The sequence below is a fragment of the Elgaria multicarinata genome, chromosome 6 (genome assembly GCF_023053635.1).
Source record: "Elgaria multicarinata webbii isolate HBS135686 ecotype San Diego chromosome 6, rElgMul1.1.pri, whole genome shotgun sequence".
NCBI lineage: Eukaryota > Metazoa > Chordata > Lepidosauria > Squamata > Anguidae > Elgaria > Elgaria multicarinata.
The window spans coordinates 55,892,922-55,914,345 of record NC_086176.1 but is presented as its reverse complement, the minus strand read 5'-3'; the positions used below and the strand labels follow the sequence as shown (position 1 = coordinate 55,914,345).

Here is a 21,424-nt window from a genome sequence, read left to right as displayed (position 1 = left end):
TTTAACAAATTGAGCTTTTCGAAGACATCATACAGGTAAAATATATCACATTTAGCGGAGGTTATCTTTTCTTCCATTTCCTTGCCTCTAAAAAATGTCATGACTGAGTCCCACAAAGCAACAAAATGACAAAGGCAGTTACCTTTGGACAACCAACGGACTTCTGTATGCAATAATAAGCGTGTGAAGTCTTCGTTATTGTCCTCGCAAAGCTGTCGAAACAGGCGGTCTTGAAGTGCATTTTATTTAATGTAATTTACTGCTTTTACAATCTGTAGAGACACATGCAAGCACCCTGCTAGTTTTTTTGAAACCAACTTTTGAAACCTCTGTGGCCCCCTAGTCTCGAGCTGTGGCCCCCCATTTATGCAATTTTCACCTGTGGCCCCTTTGGAATATCCGGGGGGCGGGTGTGTGTGTTGAGAAACGCTGCTTTAGATTACAAGTCTTCAGAAAGGTGTTACTTAGTATCTATCTTGATGTCAGGATGCCTCAGTGCTCAGCAGTTGCCATGGTTACAGTCTTCTGCTGGTTTACCATTTATGTGGGCAGAAATTGAAAAATGAACTAAAATAGTTGGAAGGAAGGTACACATTTTACCCAGACACAATAAATAAATCTAGTTGACTCATTAAGGGCCAAACTACATATTATGCTAATCGCATAGTGTGCAGCTGAATATACCCCCTTGCTGTAGTGTAAGCATAAGGGAAGAGAATGTTTACATTGTGAAAGGGAAGGTATAATCCTCTTCAAGAGAGCAGTAGCCTTAATCTGAATCAGAGCCACACCTGCTTATACTAGAGTAAAATAAAAAAAGAAAAGATAAGCCTGAGTTACATGCTAAGTGGCTAGTGTAATGTGTAGTTTGGCTCTACAACTGCAATACTTTACAAATTTACTAGGAGGTCTTATTGAATCCACTGAGACTGAGTAGATATGCGTAGGATTGCACTGTAAGTGTGCTCTGTATAAATCGTTAGAAAATATTTTTGTGTGTGTGGAATAAAAAATAGCCCCACAGAACATTCAGCTAAATGCATAAGACTTTCTGGAGCGCATATTGAATTTTGTAAAAGAGTCTCTTGGAACAGAATACAGTGCATTTATTTAACAGTTAATCTTGGCAATTGCCTTTATTTTCAGAAGAGCTGAAAGGCATACTGAATTAGGAGGCAAGTAGACAGACTGTCAGAGAAAGACCCTATTCAAATTCTCGCTCACTTCATAACCTTGAACCAGTCACATACTTTCATCCTAACTTGTTTTACAGATATGTTGTGAGGATAACATGGGTGAGGGAGAAACATGTGAAATCCATCTTTGAAGGAAGGTTAAGTTAATAAATAACATTTAGATCAAGACTTTTTATTTAAAAGATTTTGTATGCTATCACAATGACTATTTCTTGCAGATCTGAGAGAGGGCATGACTTTCCCAAATGGTTTTGGGGAACCCTTCTTCACAAGTGTCCCCTCACCCCCAAAAGAGATCCTTTTGGAGCTCTTCACAATCAATTTTCAGGGTGCTAAAAAGAAAAAGAAAAAAAGATTGTTAAGAGGATCTATCCTTTTGGGCATTAAAATAGCAAATGTGATTCATTGTCAACAAGTGTAAGGTCATGAGACAAAAAAAAATCCTAACTTCATCTACACACTGATGGACTCTGGGCTGGTGGTGATTGACTAAGGAAGGGATCTTGGAGTTTTGGTGGATAACTCAATGAAAATGTTGACCCAGTGTGCAACCTACTGTGACAGGCAAATTCCCCGTTGGAAAAGGAATCGAACATAAAACTACCAATATCTTAATGCCTTAATAAAAATCTATGGTGCATCCGCATATGGAATTGTTATGGTTGGGAACAGTATTTTGTGTGGACCCCAGAACTGTTGTTGTTTAAAATTGATACTGCTTTATACTGTTGTTTTAATATTTTTTGATGGTTTAAAATTTTGTATACTTTTTAATGTTCACTGTTTTTAACTTTTTTGTAAACCACCCAGAGAGCTTCAGCTATGAGGTGCTAGGGAAAGTGGAAGGCAAAAGGAAGAGGGGCCGACCAAGGGCAAGATGGATGGATGATATTCTGGAGGTGACAGACTTGACCTTGGGGGAGCTAGGGGTGGCGACAGCCAACAGAAAGCTCTGGCGTGGGCTGGTCCATGAAGTCACGAAGAGTCGGAAGCGACTGAACAAATAAACAGCAAAATAAATTTAATAACTAAAATAAATAAATAAATTTCCCATGGGGCAAAAAGTCAGTATTGAGGGCATAGCTAAGCTCTCAGTTGTCTGATCTGCCCCAAATTTTGCATATAGATAGCTATGGTAATTTGCTAGGATAGTTAGGTTTTGTGCATGACTAAGGTTATTATGAGATATTAGGGGAAAGGATTAGCCACTAATAAGGCCTAATGGATGGGTGTTAGCATTGCCCTTTGAGATATGCATCCATGGGGAGATCTTTCTAATGCATAGGCTATAGTAGAAAAAAAAATTGAGTGTGAAAATTTGAGGGGAAACAGTGAAAAGTCATGACCGACTGCCTGTCTCACGAAATATGGATTGAAAGCTGCCAAATTTGCCAGGCTGGGAGAGAATGGGTTAACTAGGAGTGAATTTGAAATCCAGCAAGATCAGTAAAAGATTGGAGGAGATAATGAGCCCCCCCCCCCCAAAATGCATTTGTTTGTGTTGAGGGAAGTCAGTTTGAGACTTTGGAATGTTCGTACTGAACTGTTGCATGCAGCCTGAGGTGAAGGATTTAAAAGGGTCCTCTGGAGCCCCAAAGCACAGCAGCTTGGTCCAGGTTATTCAATCAAGGTAGGGAGAAGGAATTACGGGGGCTGTGCCCTGCCCCTGCAAAATGGGGGTTCATTTGGATTTTTTGAACCTCTTCAGACAACCCATTAAGCCATGGTTAGGCTGCTAACTTTTTTGCAGCAAATGGTTAATGAGTGTGTTTAAACTGTGGTTATGTAGCCACCATAGTTAGGAATGGTTCACATGACATGCTAAGCCAAAATGTTTAGCTCAAAATCCTTAATGACTGTGACTTAGAATGTCGTATGGACAGGGTCTCCGTGTCCGTAGGGTTGTGATTGAATAAATAGGGGTTAGGGGAACGTAGCTAAGTCTGTGCTGCCATGTTGTGTAACAATATATTTAGGCTTGGTATGTGTGTTGGGGGAAGAATTTGTAAACTGATATATTCCTACGTGTGTATGTGTTTGTACATAGTGCTTGATGTGGGTAGATGCTATCCTTAATACAAACCCTTTTCAATTTATGATGCTGTAATTTAAGATGACCTTATTGTTGTGATAGAACACAGTTTGACATTATTTGCTTGTGTATGCCAAGAGCTTTTAAATGATAGGATATATACAGCAATCCTATGTAGGTCTACTCAGAAATACGTATTGCTGAATTCAGGGGGACTTCCATGTAAGTATGTATGTATATATATATATGTGTGTGTGTGTGTGTGTGTGTGTGTGAGAGAGAGAGAGAGAGAGAGAGAGAGAAAGAAAAGGTTTTCTTCCTCTCCCTCTCACCTTTGCTTTCAGTACTGGAGAAAATTTGGGCCAGGAATCCCTTTTGTTTTGCTATATAATGCATCTGTTACATTATGAACATATGGTTTTAAAAATCGTTTCTTTCCTTTTGTTGGTGCACATTAATAGTGGCTAAATTCTTCCTGTTTAATGTTTGCTGGGCCACACCTTAAAAACAACAACCCTGGGATTATGAAACCCAAACTGTCTCACTAACAGTTGGTGGTGACGTTTGGCAGTGCAAGAGCCAGTGGGATAGATTTTTGGATGAAATGGCTGATGGGATACTAGAGGGAGGACTGAGAGGGGAGAGAGGGCGGGGGATGAGTGAGTCAACATACCTTGGACTAATTATCAACTCACGCTGATCCTAACCCACACCACGATTGGTTATTTATCTGATCGTGTGGGGAATACCCACTAAATAAACACCTGTGAGTTGATTGTTTAACCCACCATTGACTATCATGGCATCCAAATGTGTCCACTGACTCTTAATTGTCTGTACGCCACCCTGAGATCTTAATGATATTGACATGTTTTAAATAAATAAATAAATAAAATACCCCAGTTTGTCTCTGTGTGAAGTGGGTTTCCTGGTCTCCCATCTCCTTTTCTTGTTGGCTTTTCTACAAATGCCTTTCTCTGTGTTGTGACATACTCTGGATAAATTGGGGTGTCTTTAAAAGCCTCTTTAATATATGTGTGCTCTCCGTTGTTTTTGTGAACTTGGTATGCTGTGATTATGTAACCCAAACTTTCTCTCTCTCTCTCTCCTGTTGTCATTTACTTTAATTGCCTGTTACCTTAATTTGCTTGTGTATGAAGTGGGGTTCTCTCCTCCCCCCCACCCCGGTTGTTTTCAATAAGTGGACTCTGCCACAAACTGCTTTCTGTGTTATTATTCTGGAGAAATGTCAGAGGTGGGTTGGTGGGTTGTACTGTGTAGCAAAAGGCTTGCGTATAGGAAAATAGGTGCCCTGGGGTCCACCTCTGCTGATTCCCTTGCCTCTGCCTCCAGTACCCCCCATACCATACCAGTTGGATTGGATTTTTGTAAACTGCCCAGAGAGTTTCGGCTATGGGGCGGTATATAAATGGAATAAATAAATAAATAAATAAATAAATAAATTGGCCATGAGCTTCCACTGCAGAAACCAGGGCCAGATCTACACTAAGCAGGATATATGAAATATATACACTAAGCAGTACTATGAAAGCTGTTTGAAAACGGTATATGGAATGTGTCCTGGGCCCCAACAGTTGTCAGTGCAGCAGTAGTGTAGATCCTACCCTAGTTACAAACCCCTATCAGTTAAGAGTCTTGAGCGCTCAGCCTGTGAGAGTTGCTCCCTCATTTCATATTTTATTAAGCATCTCTGGATGGCTGCTTCTGTAGCCCTCTCTGTACCTGAAGAGCAAGCTGCCTATAATCCTGTAGCAATGAATGGGTTATCAGTCTGAGTGCTGGCTTGCAAAGAGGATGTTGGGATATAGAGAGAAAGCCAGTGACCAGCAGTACAATAACAGTTTAGCCCCACTGGGCTGCACCACCACCGTGAGGGTTAGCCACCCTTATAGCCTACACCTCTTGTTCCTCCCCCTGTTTTTCTCAGCTCTTCCAATTTTGTGCCATCAGCAGAAGCTGCCAGCGGCAATATAGTATTGCAGGAGCAGTAATAACTGTAGTAGCTTAGAGGCTTCGACAATAGGTTGATACATTGTAGCTGAAAATTTATCCCTAGCTAATTACGACCCACAAATGTATCCTCAGCCACAGAAAGTCTATTTACAACAACAATGGGCCGATACCATTTGTAGCTAGTGACTGGAACTGCTTCATATTAACTCCTGCACTACTATAGGCAGGTGGGAATGGGATGGAGGCTATGGAAGGGGGAGGGGGCTGTTTGCCCTTGCTGTGCTGCTGCAGCCCAATGGAGGTCAAACTGTTAACTTTTTGTTGTGTTGGGCTTGGCTTTCCTCTCTCTGTTCAGTATGACATCCCAACGTCCTCTCCGCCAACCAGCACTCAAGCTGTTACCCGCTTCACTGCTGATTATGGCGCAGGTTTGTGGGTGTTGGAACAAATGGGAAGTAGGATGTGGGGTTGAGGCTATGGGTGATAAACTACTAACCCCGGTACTGCTCGCTTTCCCTCAGCTATTTTCACTCAGGCATGAGGGGACAACTCTGATTTGGTACATGTAAGATCTCCCATAACTCACGAATCACTTGCCATTGATACTGTGTACAGTTTTATCCACCTCAGCAAGGATATTGTAGAGCTAGACAAAGTGCAGAAAATGATCAAAGGGCTGGAACAGATTCTCTATGAAGAAAGTTACGTTTAGGTCTTTTTAGTTAGAAAAAAGTCAAGTAGGGCGTGATAGAGGTGTGTAAAATTATGCATGGTGTAGAGGAAGTGGATAGGGAACAGTTTTTCTCCTCTCATAATACTGCAACCTTGGGTCATCCCATGAAACTGAATGGTGGGAGATTTAGGACAAAATAAAAGGAAGTAATTCTTCATAGAGTGCATAGTTAAAGTATGGAATTTTCTACCATAAGATGTAGTGATGGCCACCAACTGGGACAGCTTAAAAAGGGATTAGACAAATTCATGGAGGATAAGGCTAAAAGGCTGCAGTTTATATAATTCTTTAAAAAGTCTGGACTATGCAGAAATGCCTCAAGCTGCCTGTAGTCCAAACCTTTGTTTGGCAATATATGGTTGTATATTTTGATATTTTACTAAATATTTAAACGCACCTTGAATTTTAAAACTATCTCCCCAGCCTCCCACACAGAGAAATTGCTCGCTGCTGATACTGAATTGAGTGATATGAATGATGAGAGCACATGGAAAATATGGTTTTTAATAGCTTCCTGTGGCTATTTCTGCTTTTTCCTTCTATAAAATCTGAGTATTTTGCTGTAGGAACATGACTTAACAAACGGAAATCGTCTGTGAAAATGTTGACTACTTCCTTCCTTCTCCTTTTTTATTTCTGCAGTTTTATATCCCAACCCAACTTATCAGAAGCATGTGCTTAAGAAGCAGCAGAAGAGTTGCTGAGGCTGATTCTGGAAGCCATTTCTATTCGCAGCTGTGGCAGATATATGTTTATTGGAGGAACTGATCTGTCAGATAATAGACATTTGGAAACTCACTTCCCAGGGATCTTTAACACATTCATTTAATTTGAGAATGTCTATATTTTTACAAAATCCATGTTGCTGAACACAAAAGGCATTGCTCCCGCCAAATGAACTTTTGCTGCTATAGTTACCCATCTACTTCCATTTAACAAGGACGCTTAACATGGCTCTCATTCTATATGGAATTTTGAGTTTATTTCTCAGAAGGGCAACAGCATTTGGTCCAGTGCCCCGGATCACCTGGGAACACAAAGGTAAGAGTGTAGCTCCATGTCAAGATTAATGAAAAATAAATGAATAGAAATTTTGTACTTAGCTGATATGATTTATCAAAGTACTTCATTGCAGTAGATGAAAGTTCTATTTGCATGCCACTGCAGTTCATTGAAAATATGATGTATTTTATTCTGATACATGCAGTTACGTAGATAAATTGAAGTAGGAGTTAATTCAGCTCATTTGTGTCCTGGGTTTTACTTTCTTGTGGGTGAACATGTTTGTATTGTAAATACACACTGTCCTTCTTTCAAGAAAGGGTACAAAGTTGACTGTTTAGTAGCATGGTCACTGATGTTCTGATCCCTCACTGCTTGGGACTTATTTTCATGTAATTGCCACAGTGCAGATAGAGGCCGTAAGTATGTGGAAGCAGGCTGATGGAAATATGTAATGTGCCTCCCAGTGTAGCAGTTGGGGTCAAATACCCCATTTTTGTTTTGTTTTTGAACTAAATTCCCCATCAGTTGTTTTAAAGGTAGAGTCCCACTTGCACTTTCCTACTGATGGATACAATTAGGGTATGGAAGACAATTCAGTTGATCAGTTAAGGAAAAACCACTAAGTGATGTATTACTTGATGCCCCTTCCCCTGGTGCGTGGTACCACTTTGAGCAATGATAAAAGCTGCTCAAAACTTTTGTGGTGCCTGATTCTGGGGAAAATGTTTTTCCTTGGTTTGACTGATTCATAAGTTAATGCATATCTAAGCATTCTTCATATCTTAAAAATGGAAAGACCGGTTCAGCAGAATTTTATTTTATAGACTAGTTAAGCCATTGCTATTTTCAAGGGACGACAAGAAATAGAATAGAAAGCCAAAGTATTATCCCCCTTTCTATACTAAAACGATTGACAAGCAGCAGCTAAACTGGATCTCCTCATAAAGTTAGGAGTTGACTGCTTCTGTAACTTTGTTCTCAACTGGTTGTCTTATTACCTGTCTAGTCACTCATTCAGTGTTTCTACAATGGGAAACTCTTCCTCTGCATTTTCTTTCTCTGTTGACACCTCTCACGGATCCATTCTCAGCCCTTTGCTATTCTCTTTCTATGCACTATCTCTGGGTGGCCACATCAAATCCCATGACTGTCAGCACCACTTACATGTTCATGACACCCAGCTCCCCAGAATTTCCCCCTCAGTCCAATCCTACATCTTCAAATTCCTATCCTAAGGATCAAAACAGACGTTACTTTAAATCTATATCTAGCACATGTGTTTTTCTTTTCTTTCTTTTTACTGTAGAGTAGGTGTATTCACCACCACCACCGAAATCCAGATTTTAAAAGCCCCCAACCTCCATATTTGGTCCCAATCTAGATCAGGCTCCCTGAGTTTACTCTAGAGTAAAAAAGAAAATGGTGCTGGATGTAGATTTAATCTAATGGTCTGTTTTAGCCCTGTCATTTATGCTTAGAACTTTCATTGCTGTCTCAAATACAATGTGTCCAAAACCAAAATTCTTATCTGGCCCAGTTTGGACAATCTTATCCTTAAGTCCCTTAGTCTCTTCTGCAGTATCTAGCACAAACCCCTTATTCATACTTTCAAAACTTTATGTGGCCTTTCCCCCGTATTTGAATATAATCTCTTCTTGTGACCTTCACTCCTCCAGTTCTAACACACTTAGCAACCTGAAGGTCTTCTGCTGTCCTAAATCACAATATGTGAATTACTTCTCACTTCTGCTATTTGGGGTGTGGGAAAAGAATTGTGAAATGTGTTCTTTATTGAGAAACTCCTTATCCTTTAAGATTGCTGAAATGTAGCTGCTGTGGTTGCACAGGTCATGGTTTTCCTAATTATTTTCATCCATTCTTATATTCATAGGGAGGATTTAAATGCAGTGGGACAACAAGACAGTGTTATATGTATATCCACAAAACTTGGTACAGTGCCAGAATGAAATAATGGAAATAGAAGCCCCCAGTCATAATATTCTAGCAAGAGTTGGAAGTCTGGCAATGGATGGTGTAACAACGTTTTGTGTTACCATTTCATTTACGCCTTTCGTTCCTCTTCAAGAGAAACCCTTGAAAGAGAGCTCCTTGTTTATTACCCGTGTTCTCCCCACTCCCTCATTCCATTGAGAAGCATAAATAAATATGGAAATATTAAAGCAGAGCTTTAAAAGGAGGAAGCATAGTGAATTTGATACCTACATTTCTGTAGCCATTTAACTTCTTGATTGTTCTAGTCAACAAAAAACAATAAAAGAAAAAAATAAAATACAGTGGGAACAGGCTTAGTTACAGGCAGCAAAAACCACAAAGATTTTTTAAAATAGAAGTTTTTAAAAATGAATGCGCCACCTACAATTAATTACAATTGCCAAAATTAAATTTAAACCAAAAATTAACCTCCAGGTTTGCTAATATAAAAACTTCCGTATTTCTCTTTACTTCTGCTCTGTGCCTCACAGGGAAACAGTTAATGCCAGACAAAAAACAAAGTTAACTATTATATGATATTTTTCAAAAAATGAGGAATATTTTTTTTTGCTTCTTTGCCCTAGTAACACACTGAAATTTATCTATTACCCACTTTGGCTAATCTATTTACATCCTTATAATTCCTTCGGCACTCATGATAAACAGAAGACTATGGGTTGATTCTAATGGTATCTGTCCACCAGCAGAATGGCAACTGTTAGTAGAATGGATCCACACACACACAAACACACACAATTCAGGAGAACAGCATGTAATATTGGATGTAGCCCTTTTGGGCAATTACACTTTGTCCCACCATTTCTTCTTCCTCCCTCTCCCATTTTGATCAGCATCCAATTCTCTAGAACTTGAAAGCTTGCTTATGACTTTGACATTTAGGTTGCTCTAATATAAGTGTTAGCATTCTGCAACTTTTATATCATTGTTTTATCGGATTCTGCTGTACTTGCCGCCCATTTTTTTGGAATGTTTTCCTTTTCACCCTGGTTCCAAAGATTCATATGGCTCTCTATACAACTCTGAGCTCTAGGCCAGTTATTTTAGTGTGATAAGGTTTTGGATTCCTTTCTCCCTCTAAGATTCCTCCAATTTCCAGTTAGTAGGATATGTTGCCTTAATGATAACAAAATTAATTGCCTAGACCAGAACGAGAAATTGGACATAGTTGTATTTTGAATTAATTTTTGCTTTACAATTGCTGTATTTCAACAGAAGTTCATCTAATACATTTTCAAGAACCAGAGACATTTAATTACTCAACCTTGTTACTAAATGAAGACGAAGATGTTTTGTACGTTGGAGCTAGAGAAGTGATCTTTGCGCTAAATGCATCGAACATTACTGAAAAAAAGCAAGAGGTACGTATGCAATTTTGTGTATTTCATATTCACAGTCCTGAGTGTTCATGAGCAACAGCGCAATCCTAAGGATGCTTACTCAGAGGTAAGGTCCACTGAATCCAAGAGACTTATTTCCCAGTAGCTATGTTTAGGAGTACATCTGAATATCCATGGTTGTAGAAACAATCTGAATAGGAGTATGTGAAGATTTAGCTAGTGCTTACCATGGACTCCCTCCAATACAGTAGGTGTCTTTAGAAAAGTCATCTCCCAAGAATACATATGTTTAGAGATTTCTGACATCTTGCCTATTTGCTTGCATTTGCCCTAGGATGGCCTTGAAACCATGCCTGCTTTTTAGATCTAATATTAAATGCTCTGACTTGTAACACTGAGAAAGCCCTTTGATTTATGGTCCTGATTGTTTTGTTATTCTGATTCTGATTCTCCAGGTGTTTTGGAAGGTCACAGAAGAGAAGAAAACTAGATGTGCAGAAAAGGGCAAATCCAAACAGGTGAACAGATTTTTGCCATTTGTCTCTTATCAATTTGACTTTTAAAGAAGCTTTTCAAGTAATATTGGGGAAGTAATTAATTTGCCCTGTAAACCTTTATTATAAGATGCAGCAGACGCCCCCGCCCCTTGTACTATTTTAATTCCTGTAAGTCATTTCATTGAATGGCTGCCTTTGTATGTGAGATATATATATTTGATTCTTTATTTACCACACAATAGTGCTGCTAGAAAATATTAGTGAGCCTGAATATTTTTCTTTAAATACAGCAAAATGAAAGGGAAGCAGCAGCAACTACTCCCAGAGTAAGTTGCTGCTGCTTCCTGTTGTCTTCACCCTCCAAACTGCAAACTTGGTGCTGCAAAATGTTTGAGATATTGGTAATGGGGGAGCAACAGCTCATTGAAAGACAAGCTTATTAGCTTTTCACTTTGTTGCAATTGCTTTAAAGAGAAGCAGGCAGGGTTTGTAGTGAGATTCTCCCCCCCCCCTTTACTGGAATTATAAAATTCTTTGGGTAGTATCCTACTGTGCTCCTGGATTCCTGGGAGTGACTGCTTGAGTAGTGGGACTTTGGTGCTTCTAAATATAATCCCAAATGAGTGGAAACGCAGTTTTCCAGAATGGGACAGGTTAGCAGAGCTCACAAAACAGAGCTGCTCTGATCTGTCTTGATCCAGAAATGAGCATTCACAGTAGTTTTCGGGGGTTATTTTTAGAAGCGCAAAAGCCCTGTTGCATAAGCGGTCACTCCCACAAGTGCAATAGAAGTAGCGGAACTGGAGTGGCCTTCATTAGATACTGCCCATCGACTGATAACCTCAGACTTTCATTCATAGCACAAATATGGAATTTATTATTTGACCTGTAGCTTTCTTGATCCCTAACAATACTTAACTTTCTCTTAGAATATTTTCATCTAAATGCCAAATCCTTGCTGCAAGGCAGTGCTTCATCTTGAGAGTGGGGGACTGAGGGAATTGCCAGACAAACAACCTCAAATTTATAGGACAAGAGTTCGTACAGAATATATTCAGATTCAAATGCATGGTGTAAGTTTTAACTATGGTGTCCATGATACTAAGTATCAGGCACAGTTTTGCATCTGAAAATAATAAGGTGGACAATTTGGGAGCATACTTTTATAGGCAGTGGTCCAGTCTTTAAAAACTACCATTCCTACTACTTTTAAAATTCTGAATTTGCATTTGTTGATGATTGAATGGGAAAGACAATGAGCATTCTGATTCTGAACTCAATATGTGAAAGCAAGCCCCATTAATTTCAATAGAGCAACAACAACAATGACTCAAATGTATTAAATTCTCTTTATTTTTCTCCCCCTGACACCTGTTCTCTTTTACAGACAGAGTGCCTTAACTATGTTCGTGTCTTACAACAGCTGAATGATACTTTACTTTATGTGTGTGGAACTAATGCATTTCAGCCGGTCTGTGATCATCTGGTAAGTGTGGGAATGCATTTTCTTTTAGGGGAAACTGTAAAAGCATTAGAAATCTCCCAGCTCTGCCAAACGGTGTGATGACAGGGAGCCATGTGTATTTCTATCCCTTGAGAGAATTGTCTTCTGAGGTTTAGTCATCCTTTCCCAGCAAATGGTGTCTTGTGAAGGCTTTGTTTCCATCCCATTTTGTGGGTGTAGTTCCCCTAACAGACATATCCATAAAATCTTTAAATTCTATACACATCCTGTGTGCCTGACACCCCCTTTGTGTCTCTTCTTAAACACTCCCGTCTCTGCCTGTCTTGTCTCTGTCAGCTCCTGGCTATACCATAGCTTCATACTACTGAATGCTTCAGAATGAAGTCCTCCTTGTGCTTAAAAAAACCCACACACTTCTGTCTACTTTCCATGTCTCTGACTCTCTCATCGCTCTCCTTTACTTGGATCTTACTTTGTTCCCAAGAACAGGACTCTTGAAGTTAGACTGTGACCTTTCCTGTCTCCCTTATCTGTAAGTCTGTCTACCATCATTTCACCAACATAGGCAGAATTTTCCTTTCTTTGCCATGTCCTTGCCACAGCCATATATTAATGAATTAAATCACAGTGTCATGATTGCATTTTCATCCTTTTAATGGCTTTCTATCATAAGAAGAGTTCTTTAATATTCTGGTGAGTATACTGGCTCTCTTTGCCAAGAGAGAATTATGCTGCTCTGAGGTGCTAACAGTAAATTGGGTGGCTTTCATTTCCATTTTTCTGGAAGGTTTCCTGAAGAATTTCAGAATTCTTCATAGTTCTATCCATCTAACTCACTATTCTGGTTTGGATTATCATATATTGGCGTATTAAACTGAAATAAACACAGGTTTTTTGCCCATGTGTGCAGCACTTTCAATCCTCTGTGTGAGCCATGATTAAACCAGGAAGTCTCTAATCATAGTTTCCCATTTCATCCACACTGTGAAATTGTGACTACCAGATTTTGAATAAGCTATTAAATCAGCTTCAAACTGTTTAATATACTAACTTGAGTCAAAGCTGGTACCCCTAGTTTTCCTGTTTGATGAAACAGGGAACTGTTGCAAAGGACCTGCATGAGCAGGCAAAAGGCTGAGATATGCTTGTCCAAACACAGCCACAGTCCTCATGACACAACCTTTTTTATTTCTGCCTCATGAAAATACACTTCACATTTCCATTCTTTAACTAGCGTCTGTATTTTCTTCATGATTGTCCTTTGCTGGCATCACTTTTCACTTCGGCTGACTAATCTTTCTTGACTTGTTCCTATCCCAGCCTTTCTCTCCCCCTCCATTTGGCTTCTAAATGTGGATTCACACATAAGTGGTTTTTCTCCAGCATCTTGAGACTAGTTCTCTCTTTTTGGATCCCATGTGTTTATTTTTAAGGCAAGCATTTTGTGTTACAGGCACACACACGTCTCCTAAGTCACCAGATAATTTCCTCTGATACTTTGTGTTTTTATGTTTTTATTCATTTGCTCATTAGTACAGCAATGTAATGGGGATGGTAAAGTGCCCTGATCTCACTTTAAAATATTATGTTCAATCCTGCCAAAGTTAAGCAATTCTGCATTTCATTTATTCCATTGAAAGTGTTAAGCACATGTTTAATTTGCTCTCTTTAAAATTTCTATATACTTTAAAGTCTTTGCCTGGATCACAGCCATTATATTTTGCAGCTTTTTTATTGCACACGTAATAGGGACAACAACAAAGGACACAAGGCTGATCCGTAAAACCATTTTCAGTTCATTTCTGGTGTGTTGAAATCATGGTGTGGTGAACCAGCCATGTGAATTGCTTCCCCCATATCTTAAGATTGCATCTCACCACCCCATTTGTTGCTGAAGCTAGTTTTTGGAAGATGAAATTTGGAAACACATTGAAAAATGATTTCAACAGGTTGACTATACCATGTCAAAAATGTGTTGCAAATGTTTGCATAAATTGGTCTTTGGTTTATTTATTTCTATTGAATTCTGATCTAAGGGTGCTTCCAGATGATGTTTTTATTGTGCACTTGAGAATTTCAGACATTGTATTCTTCCATTTGTAACCTCCTGTGTTTTTCTGCATCTTCTTTCATCTTTTTTTCTTGTCACAAAAACAACTGTTAAGGAGGAGAAGGTAGAATGCCTGCACAGTGCTTGGAAGCACCCAAAGGCTTAAATCCAACATCGTGCAAGCAGACTTCTGCTTGCGTGACAGGACTTTTTGTTGCTCTGCTCCCTACCTTTCAGCCCCCCCATGCACCTTGCAACCACCTCGCCTGCAGTTTCCATTCCACTAGCCGACAGACAGGGTTGGATACAACCCTGTGTGCTCACCAATTATATGCTGGATTGTGGTTGTTTGCATTCAGATAGAAAATAAAGACTATGCTTTATTTAATTGTTTTGTAGAATCTGACAGCGTTTGAACTTGTGGGCAAAAATGATGATGGTAAAGGAAGATGTCCATTTGATCCTGCACAAAGTTATACATCAGTTATGGTTGGTAAGTACAAATTTCTAATGTTGTTATTTCTAGATCTTGTCATAATTAATTGTGGTTAAGCTATTGGGCAGTTTAGCTATTGGGCGGTATAGAAATATAATAAATAAATATAATAAATAAATAATCCAGAGGAGCGTGCATGCACACATGTTTGGCATGAATAGCCGAATTTCTTTTTGAACTACTTTTTATTTGCTGCCCACACAAGTTCACAAACTGCCCCCATGACCATTTGGACCATTATGAGCTATAGCCAACATTGCTGTAAGCACAACAGACATTTCCTTTCTACTCCCTTGCAGTTCCCAGGCCCGCAAAATCTGCTCTTCAGGGTCCCCCAACCACCCAGAGCACATGCGAGTGCTGCAGGGGTGGGGTGGGGAAGGGAATTCACTCCACTGCTGATGCTTTTCTGTCAGAAGATGGACACAGTTGGATTTCATCCTGTGCCCTGTACTTCTTACTCCTTTCACAGGAATTAAATGTTGAGTTTGCTTGGCAGTTGTTTCATACTTAACCTCATTTAGATTAGCATTAAATATTTATAACATAGAATATATACGAAGGGAATAATTTTCAAATTAAATGTTACTACTAGTTACATTAGCTATGTATGAAACAGATAATTGACTTAACCCATACCCCAGAGTGCTTAATTGTCTGCGGTGCTTGGTTCAACGCAGAGATGGAGGACAGATGTATGAGAGCGAGGCAGCTGGAAGCAAGAAATATAGCGAGAGTAGGAGTTGGGCCGCTTTATCCATGAGCTGTTAGGTAGGAGGGAGAGGTTTGAGAGGACACGGAAGCGGAAATGGAAGGAGTGTATCGTGTCATAACATTTGAAAAGATACTGCTTTAAGCTGCTAAATTAGAGAAATTAATCCATTCAATCTTCTGTTGTTGCAAAGATGGGGAACTTTACTCTGGAACGTCTTACAATTTCTTGGGAAGTGAACCAATTATTTCTAGGAACTCGCTGCAAAATCCATTACGGACAGAATATGCTATTCCTTGGCTTAATGGTAAGGAGGCTTGGAGGGGGAAAACCCCAGAGAAATAAATGCTCTTAAATGTACAGTCTAGTAATTTTTCAACTGAAATAGTATCCTTTGAATAGCTACCCACCCCCACCCCTATTTTCAGAAGAAAAAGTGCTTCTTTTTCCCCCTCTTGGGTAATGCACTACTTTTCCAGTCTGCTGTCTGCATTTCAGAAAAACACTCTTGAGATGCCAAGAATCTAAACTGCATTGATTTCATTCATGAAAGCCATAAAGGCAGCTTACAAACACTGTGGTGGTTTGGTTTATCTTTAGCATCAAGTTTATGAATGACCAGGAGACCAAACTGCTCTCAAAACAGAAGTGGAAAAATATGGCAATGCAGCATAGATTTGCTCAACTTATAACTCAGCACCCTCTTCCTGCAAGACAATGGGCATGTCTACACCTAAGGGTGTAGAGGGAGGGAGTGGGGAGGAACCCGGACTTACCTGCTTCCATGAACCTCCCCCAGCATCTTGACGGCCACAAGACGTCCCGGAAGGAAAGAGGGACGTCATGGCCGCCATTTTTTTCCTGCAACAAAGAGAAGGAGCGCAATTGTGCTCCTCCAGAAAAGTAAGTTTAAATAAACAAAAAACACACCAGCTTCCCACCCCTGATGGGCACAGATTGCCCCCATGCAGCACCATGCCCATTGTAAGAGCACTGCTACTCGCGGGGAGGAAGGGATGCCACACGGCCAGCGCTCCTCGGGATGGTCCCGGGAAAATGGAAAAATCTGATTTTCTGCGGTCCCAGATATTCTGGGGAAAGTCCCCGGTCATCCCAGGTTGCCCCCAGGATCCCCTGTGCGTCATTTGAACACACAGGGATGATCCAGGGACAACCCCGGGATATAGGGCTGGTGTAGACATGCCCATTGCCAAGTTGTCACAACTCCTAGGATTTCTTCAAAGATTATCCCACCAGAGCAGTGGGGGTGTTTTTGGAGTGATATGATATGTATCATCAGTTCAAACATGTCTTTGATTCTTTATTTCCTTGGTTCAGTCCATGAAGAAAGTTAGCTATACCCAAAAGTATTTTCCTGAGAGGTTTGCAAAATATAGGAATTGTAAAATTTGCTACAGTACAGAGTGGGGGGCGGAGGAAGCATATCCTCTACTATTAGAGCTTAAACATCTGCCATGTTAGTCATTGAAAGGAAATATTGAGGGATGGTGGAGAGATTAAAATTTAAAATCAAACATTGATTTTGTTTGCATTTTCCTTCTGTAGAACCAAATTTCATTTTTGCTGATGTAATAAGAGCTGATCCAGATGGTGGCAATGAAGATGATGACAAAGTGTACTTCTTTTTCACTGAAGTGTCCGTGGAATATGAATTTCTCGGAAAGCTGATGATTCCAAGGATAGCTAGAGTTTGTAAGGTGGGATGGAGTTGACCTGTTTTTCTTTCCCTGTGGTGTGGGGTGAGCGAGATGTAATTGTAGAAAGAGTTTGGTTTGGCACTGTTTGTGTTTTAGCACTTTCTAATCCTGCCAGGCCAAGCCAGGCATGCAGGCTATTTCCCACTGATGCACAAAGCTGATGGCCCTAGTGTGAGCAGCGTAGACTGTATAGTTGATTGTGCATCCAGGGGTGTCCCATGGGAGTAGAGGCCTGCCTTTCCTCAAGATATTTGTTGTGCTCCCAGTTGAGGTGCTACAGCACCAGGCTAGGACTGACACTTCATAGGCAGAGGTCTCTGGACAAGAGCTGGGCAGGTCAAGAGGAGGACAGAAGTTTTTACAGCCTCTCTGTCAAAAATTTTTTCGGCTAGATGGGTCTCAGGCCATCTAGCTTGCTTACCAGGGAGATGTTGAAGATGGCAATGGAGAGGCTCTTGGATCGGACCCCGACTCCACCCGCATTTCTACTTCTCAGACGTTCCTTCTGAGGTAGCAGTTACGGCCTTGTAAGAGAAGCAGCTGCAGAGGTTTCCACAACAGCTTGGAGTGGGGAAAGATCCATGATTGGGTCTCCTTCTCCGTGGTTGTAGCTCTATCTACAACCTCAGAGGAGATCTGCCCCATCCTATGGCTCTCCAGATGCTGTCTGCAAGGCATAGGATTACTCTGTAAATGACTGTAAAAATCAACTTCTTTAGATAAAAGGAAAAAAGGCTCTTTTTAGATTCTCCCAGTTCTTTCACTTCATATATGATTCATAAGCTGTCAGTTGAATTTTAGCCGTAGTAATTTCAAGAGAAGCAGGACACGGTCACTGCCTGGGCTATGCTTGACACATTTCTAAAGGGTATGAGACAAAGCCACTTTTTTCTCACACCAACAAAATTTCTTGCTTGACTGTGATGTGACAGGTGGCACTTCTGTGCTGAGCTGCCATAGCCTGAAAGAAAACTATTGCAACCAGCCTGAAGCTGACACTCTTTTTGTGTTTCAAACTTAATAGGAATTTCCATTATTGGGAAACAAGGGTATATTTTTCATGAAGATTTTATGACCATATTGTCATCTAATTTTGTAACCTTTCTTGCAGATCAGGGTGAGGGCAGGGAGAGCTTATGTGTTTTTAAGGATCAGATTTTAAATTGCAAAGTGAAATTAAACAACAGAAACTGTTGCAGTCTGCAAGATTTGTGATATGCAGCAGTTTGAAGCAAATTTACTTTGGCATGTAGTGATGGTCGTCTGCTTGCTGACAGTTTGTCGTTGCTTTAAAGTAGCAGCATTGCAGATGTGTGACTGGATTCCCATTCTTCATGATTTGCATGGAGCTATATATAGGTTAGGAGGGGGGGAATATACATATTTTTCTTGTTATTTAGGAAAATTAATTGTCTTCTGTTGTGTTGAAGCCGCCTCAATGAAAGATAACATTCCAGCTATCCTGAATAGATTTTCACATTAAGACATCAGCTATTTGCAAAGTGCAGGCATGGCAAAAGTTTTGGAGAGCAGGGAGATTTTTAAACTCCTGGTAGTAGCTGCACAACTAGTTTGTTCAGTGCCTCACATGTTTCCCCTCAAGAAGCACACATTGAAAATCCATCATTTGCAGGACAGATTCTCCTGTTAAATTTTCAGCTTCGATGACACTGAAGTGTAGTTCCTTCCTGCACCAAAAAGGTGGAAGGGAGGCTCCTGCTGCAGCTCCTTCTGGGTCAGTGGAATATTAATATACTGCTCCATATTTAAAATAGATTCCAGAGCCAAGAACATAAAAAATGAAATCGTAAACAGCATATTGAAATTGTTCATTTTAAAACAGAATACCAATAAAAAACCATGACTGGTCAGTTATGGAATGCTTTCTGGAAAAGAGCTGTTTACATGAGGTGCCAGAAGCAGCATTGTGTCGCCACCTGCGTGACCTCTAGGGGCAAGGAATTCAAAAGAAAAGGGGCCACCACACTAAAGGCTCTTTTCCTGGTGGATTCATATTGGGCTATACATCCCTCTAATGACCTTAATGACCAGGCAGTTTGGTAAGGGAGGTTGATAATGCTGGTGTGGAGAGGAGCCAAAGTTATAGGTTATATCTTCTCCCACATAACCTAGGGTTTCTGACGCTACCTTTTGCAGTGTTTGAAGGTAGCCCCAGGTTATGAATGTGACATAAGTAGGGGCCCTGAGTACTTGTGGCCCTTGCTAGGGACGTGGGGACAAAATCTTTAACATGTCCCTGGCGTTCAGGAGTCCCTACCCATGTAGAGATGTTCAAGCAAACTTGAATTCAAGCCTACCAATTAACACATCAAGGTTTGAACTGAGGGTGGTGGGACTGGTACACATTGGGTTGTTGGAGGTGGGGCCTGGTCCATTGCCCTGTGCCCTACTTGTGCACTTAGCCTACCTTGAACGACTCAGCAGGTCTTGATTATGCTTTCAAAATGTTTGACTATATAATGATGTGAAGCACTTTCCAGAGGCTGCCTAGATATAGCCTTATACATTTATCTGAAGAGTATTGTACTGTATATGTATAAATATTTTAAAAATGAAAGGAGCATGGCAGTAAGAGTTCATCTCTAGGTCAAGTTGTATGTGCCTACTCTCTGGGGGCCATGGGACCAGTTCTGGTACCTGCAGCCAAATGTTTCAACCTCAAGCACTCCTGAGCTCCAGGCGGTATATACATATGGCTACTTTGGGAGAGGGTTGCTTCTGGAGCTGTTTGTTAAATTATTGGATGACTAAAAGCAGGATCCATCAGAATGATGTGATAGGTTGGGTTGACCAGGATGTCAGGAGTTTAGTTTTATCTGTATTTTCTCCCATCAGCACATTGTTTACTTATAGAAATCCTGTTGGCTCCTGGTGATTTATTTCACATTTACACAATGAAATTTAGGCTAGATTTTGGCTTGTAGTCTGAAAATTGATGTGCTAAAAGTAACCACTGTGTCCTTGACTTGCTTCTTGATGGGAGCATTTCTCCCTACATACCATTATTTAAATATATATTCTGATTCTTCAGTTTAATGTAGCACCGTTGCAAGCCTGTATGTCTAGTTGGAGCGGGAATTTGCTTAATCTTGGATCTTTTTTCTCCTTTCTTTTAAAGGGGGACCAAGGAGGACATAGGACTTTACAAAAAAAGTGGACTTCCTATCTCAAGGCCAGGTTGCTTTGCTCTGTCCCAGATAAAAATTTATTTTTCAATATCGTCAATGATGTCTTTATCCTGAAGACGCCGAGCTCAAAGGACACAGTGATATATGGGGTTTTTACTCCACAATTGTAAGAAACACTTTGACATTTCAAAGGAATATTTTTACTACAGAACTGTAACGTGGTAACTTGTTAATTTTGATTACTTTGGTGTCTTTTTAAGGAACAATGTAGGGCTATCAGCAGTGTGTGCCTACAACATCTCTACAGTGGAGGACGTTTTCACCAAAGGGAAGTACATGCAGAGCACTACAGTTGAGCAATCCCACACAAAATGGTTGCGATACAATGGAGAGATTCCTAATCCTCGGCCTGGAGCAGTAAGTCTAGATATTCCTTAACCTTTATTCCTATAATAAGGAATTGGAAGGAGCTCCTTTTTCCCCTGCTGTCAGATGCCTTGATTCAAGATCTCTGACCCAAGATAATAGTTGGGAATGATAGCAGGGCCAGAATAGATAGTGAGTGAAGTCTGCACAACCCAATGCCCTTGTAGGATTCTCCCATGCCATATTCTCTCTACTTTCTCCCTTTCAGTTTTAGCACAGCAAACTCTTTGCAGGCACAGCTATAGATGTTACTTGGTTGTTTCCTTATTTTAGATTATCAACTTCTCCTAAGGAAGGTGTGAGGGTTCTTGTCACTGGTTCCATTCAAATGATACTCTGCAGTGTGATTGCTGTTGGGACCCCCAAATAGCCCCGAAATGTAGCTGTCATATGTTTTGAACCTGTTCTAACCATGAAAGAAAAATCACTTGGGAGGGTTTTGGGGGGGGAGTGGGGATTTGGAAGCAGCTGGCAGGGATTCAGGATTGACCCAAACCATGTGGGCAGTTGGGCTTCAGGCTTATAAAGTTCACAATCCCACATAAAATGTTAATATCTGAATAAAATACAACTATATTTATAAAATTGCTGGCATCCTGACTTTTGGTCCTCAAAATATGG

General features: G+C 40.3%; 1 protein-coding gene across 3 annotated transcripts in view; it reads left to right on the top strand.

Annotated features, from left to right (window-relative positions):
• The window catches only part of SEMA4D (semaphorin 4D), a 125,175-nt gene that overhangs the window by 73,849 nt on the left and 29,902 nt on the right, over window positions 1-21,424 (top strand). For all 3 annotated transcript variants that reach the window (XM_063129446.1, XM_063129444.1, XM_063129445.1), the window contains 9 exons: window positions 6,578-6,976; window positions 10,166-10,311; window positions 10,746-10,808; window positions 12,175-12,273; window positions 14,702-14,795; window positions 15,704-15,817; window positions 17,077-17,228; window positions 20,368-20,543; window positions 20,638-20,794. In XM_063129446.1, the coding sequence (XP_062985516.1) occupies window positions 6,886-6,976; window positions 10,166-10,311; window positions 10,746-10,808; window positions 12,175-12,273; window positions 14,702-14,795; window positions 15,704-15,817; window positions 17,077-17,228; window positions 20,368-20,543; window positions 20,638-20,794 (1,092 nt within the window). In that variant the 5' untranslated portion in view covers window positions 6,578-6,885. The remainder of the gene's footprint in view (window positions 1-6,577; window positions 6,977-10,165; window positions 10,312-10,745; window positions 10,809-12,174; window positions 12,274-14,701; window positions 14,796-15,703; window positions 15,818-17,076; window positions 17,229-20,367; window positions 20,544-20,637; window positions 20,795-21,424) is intronic.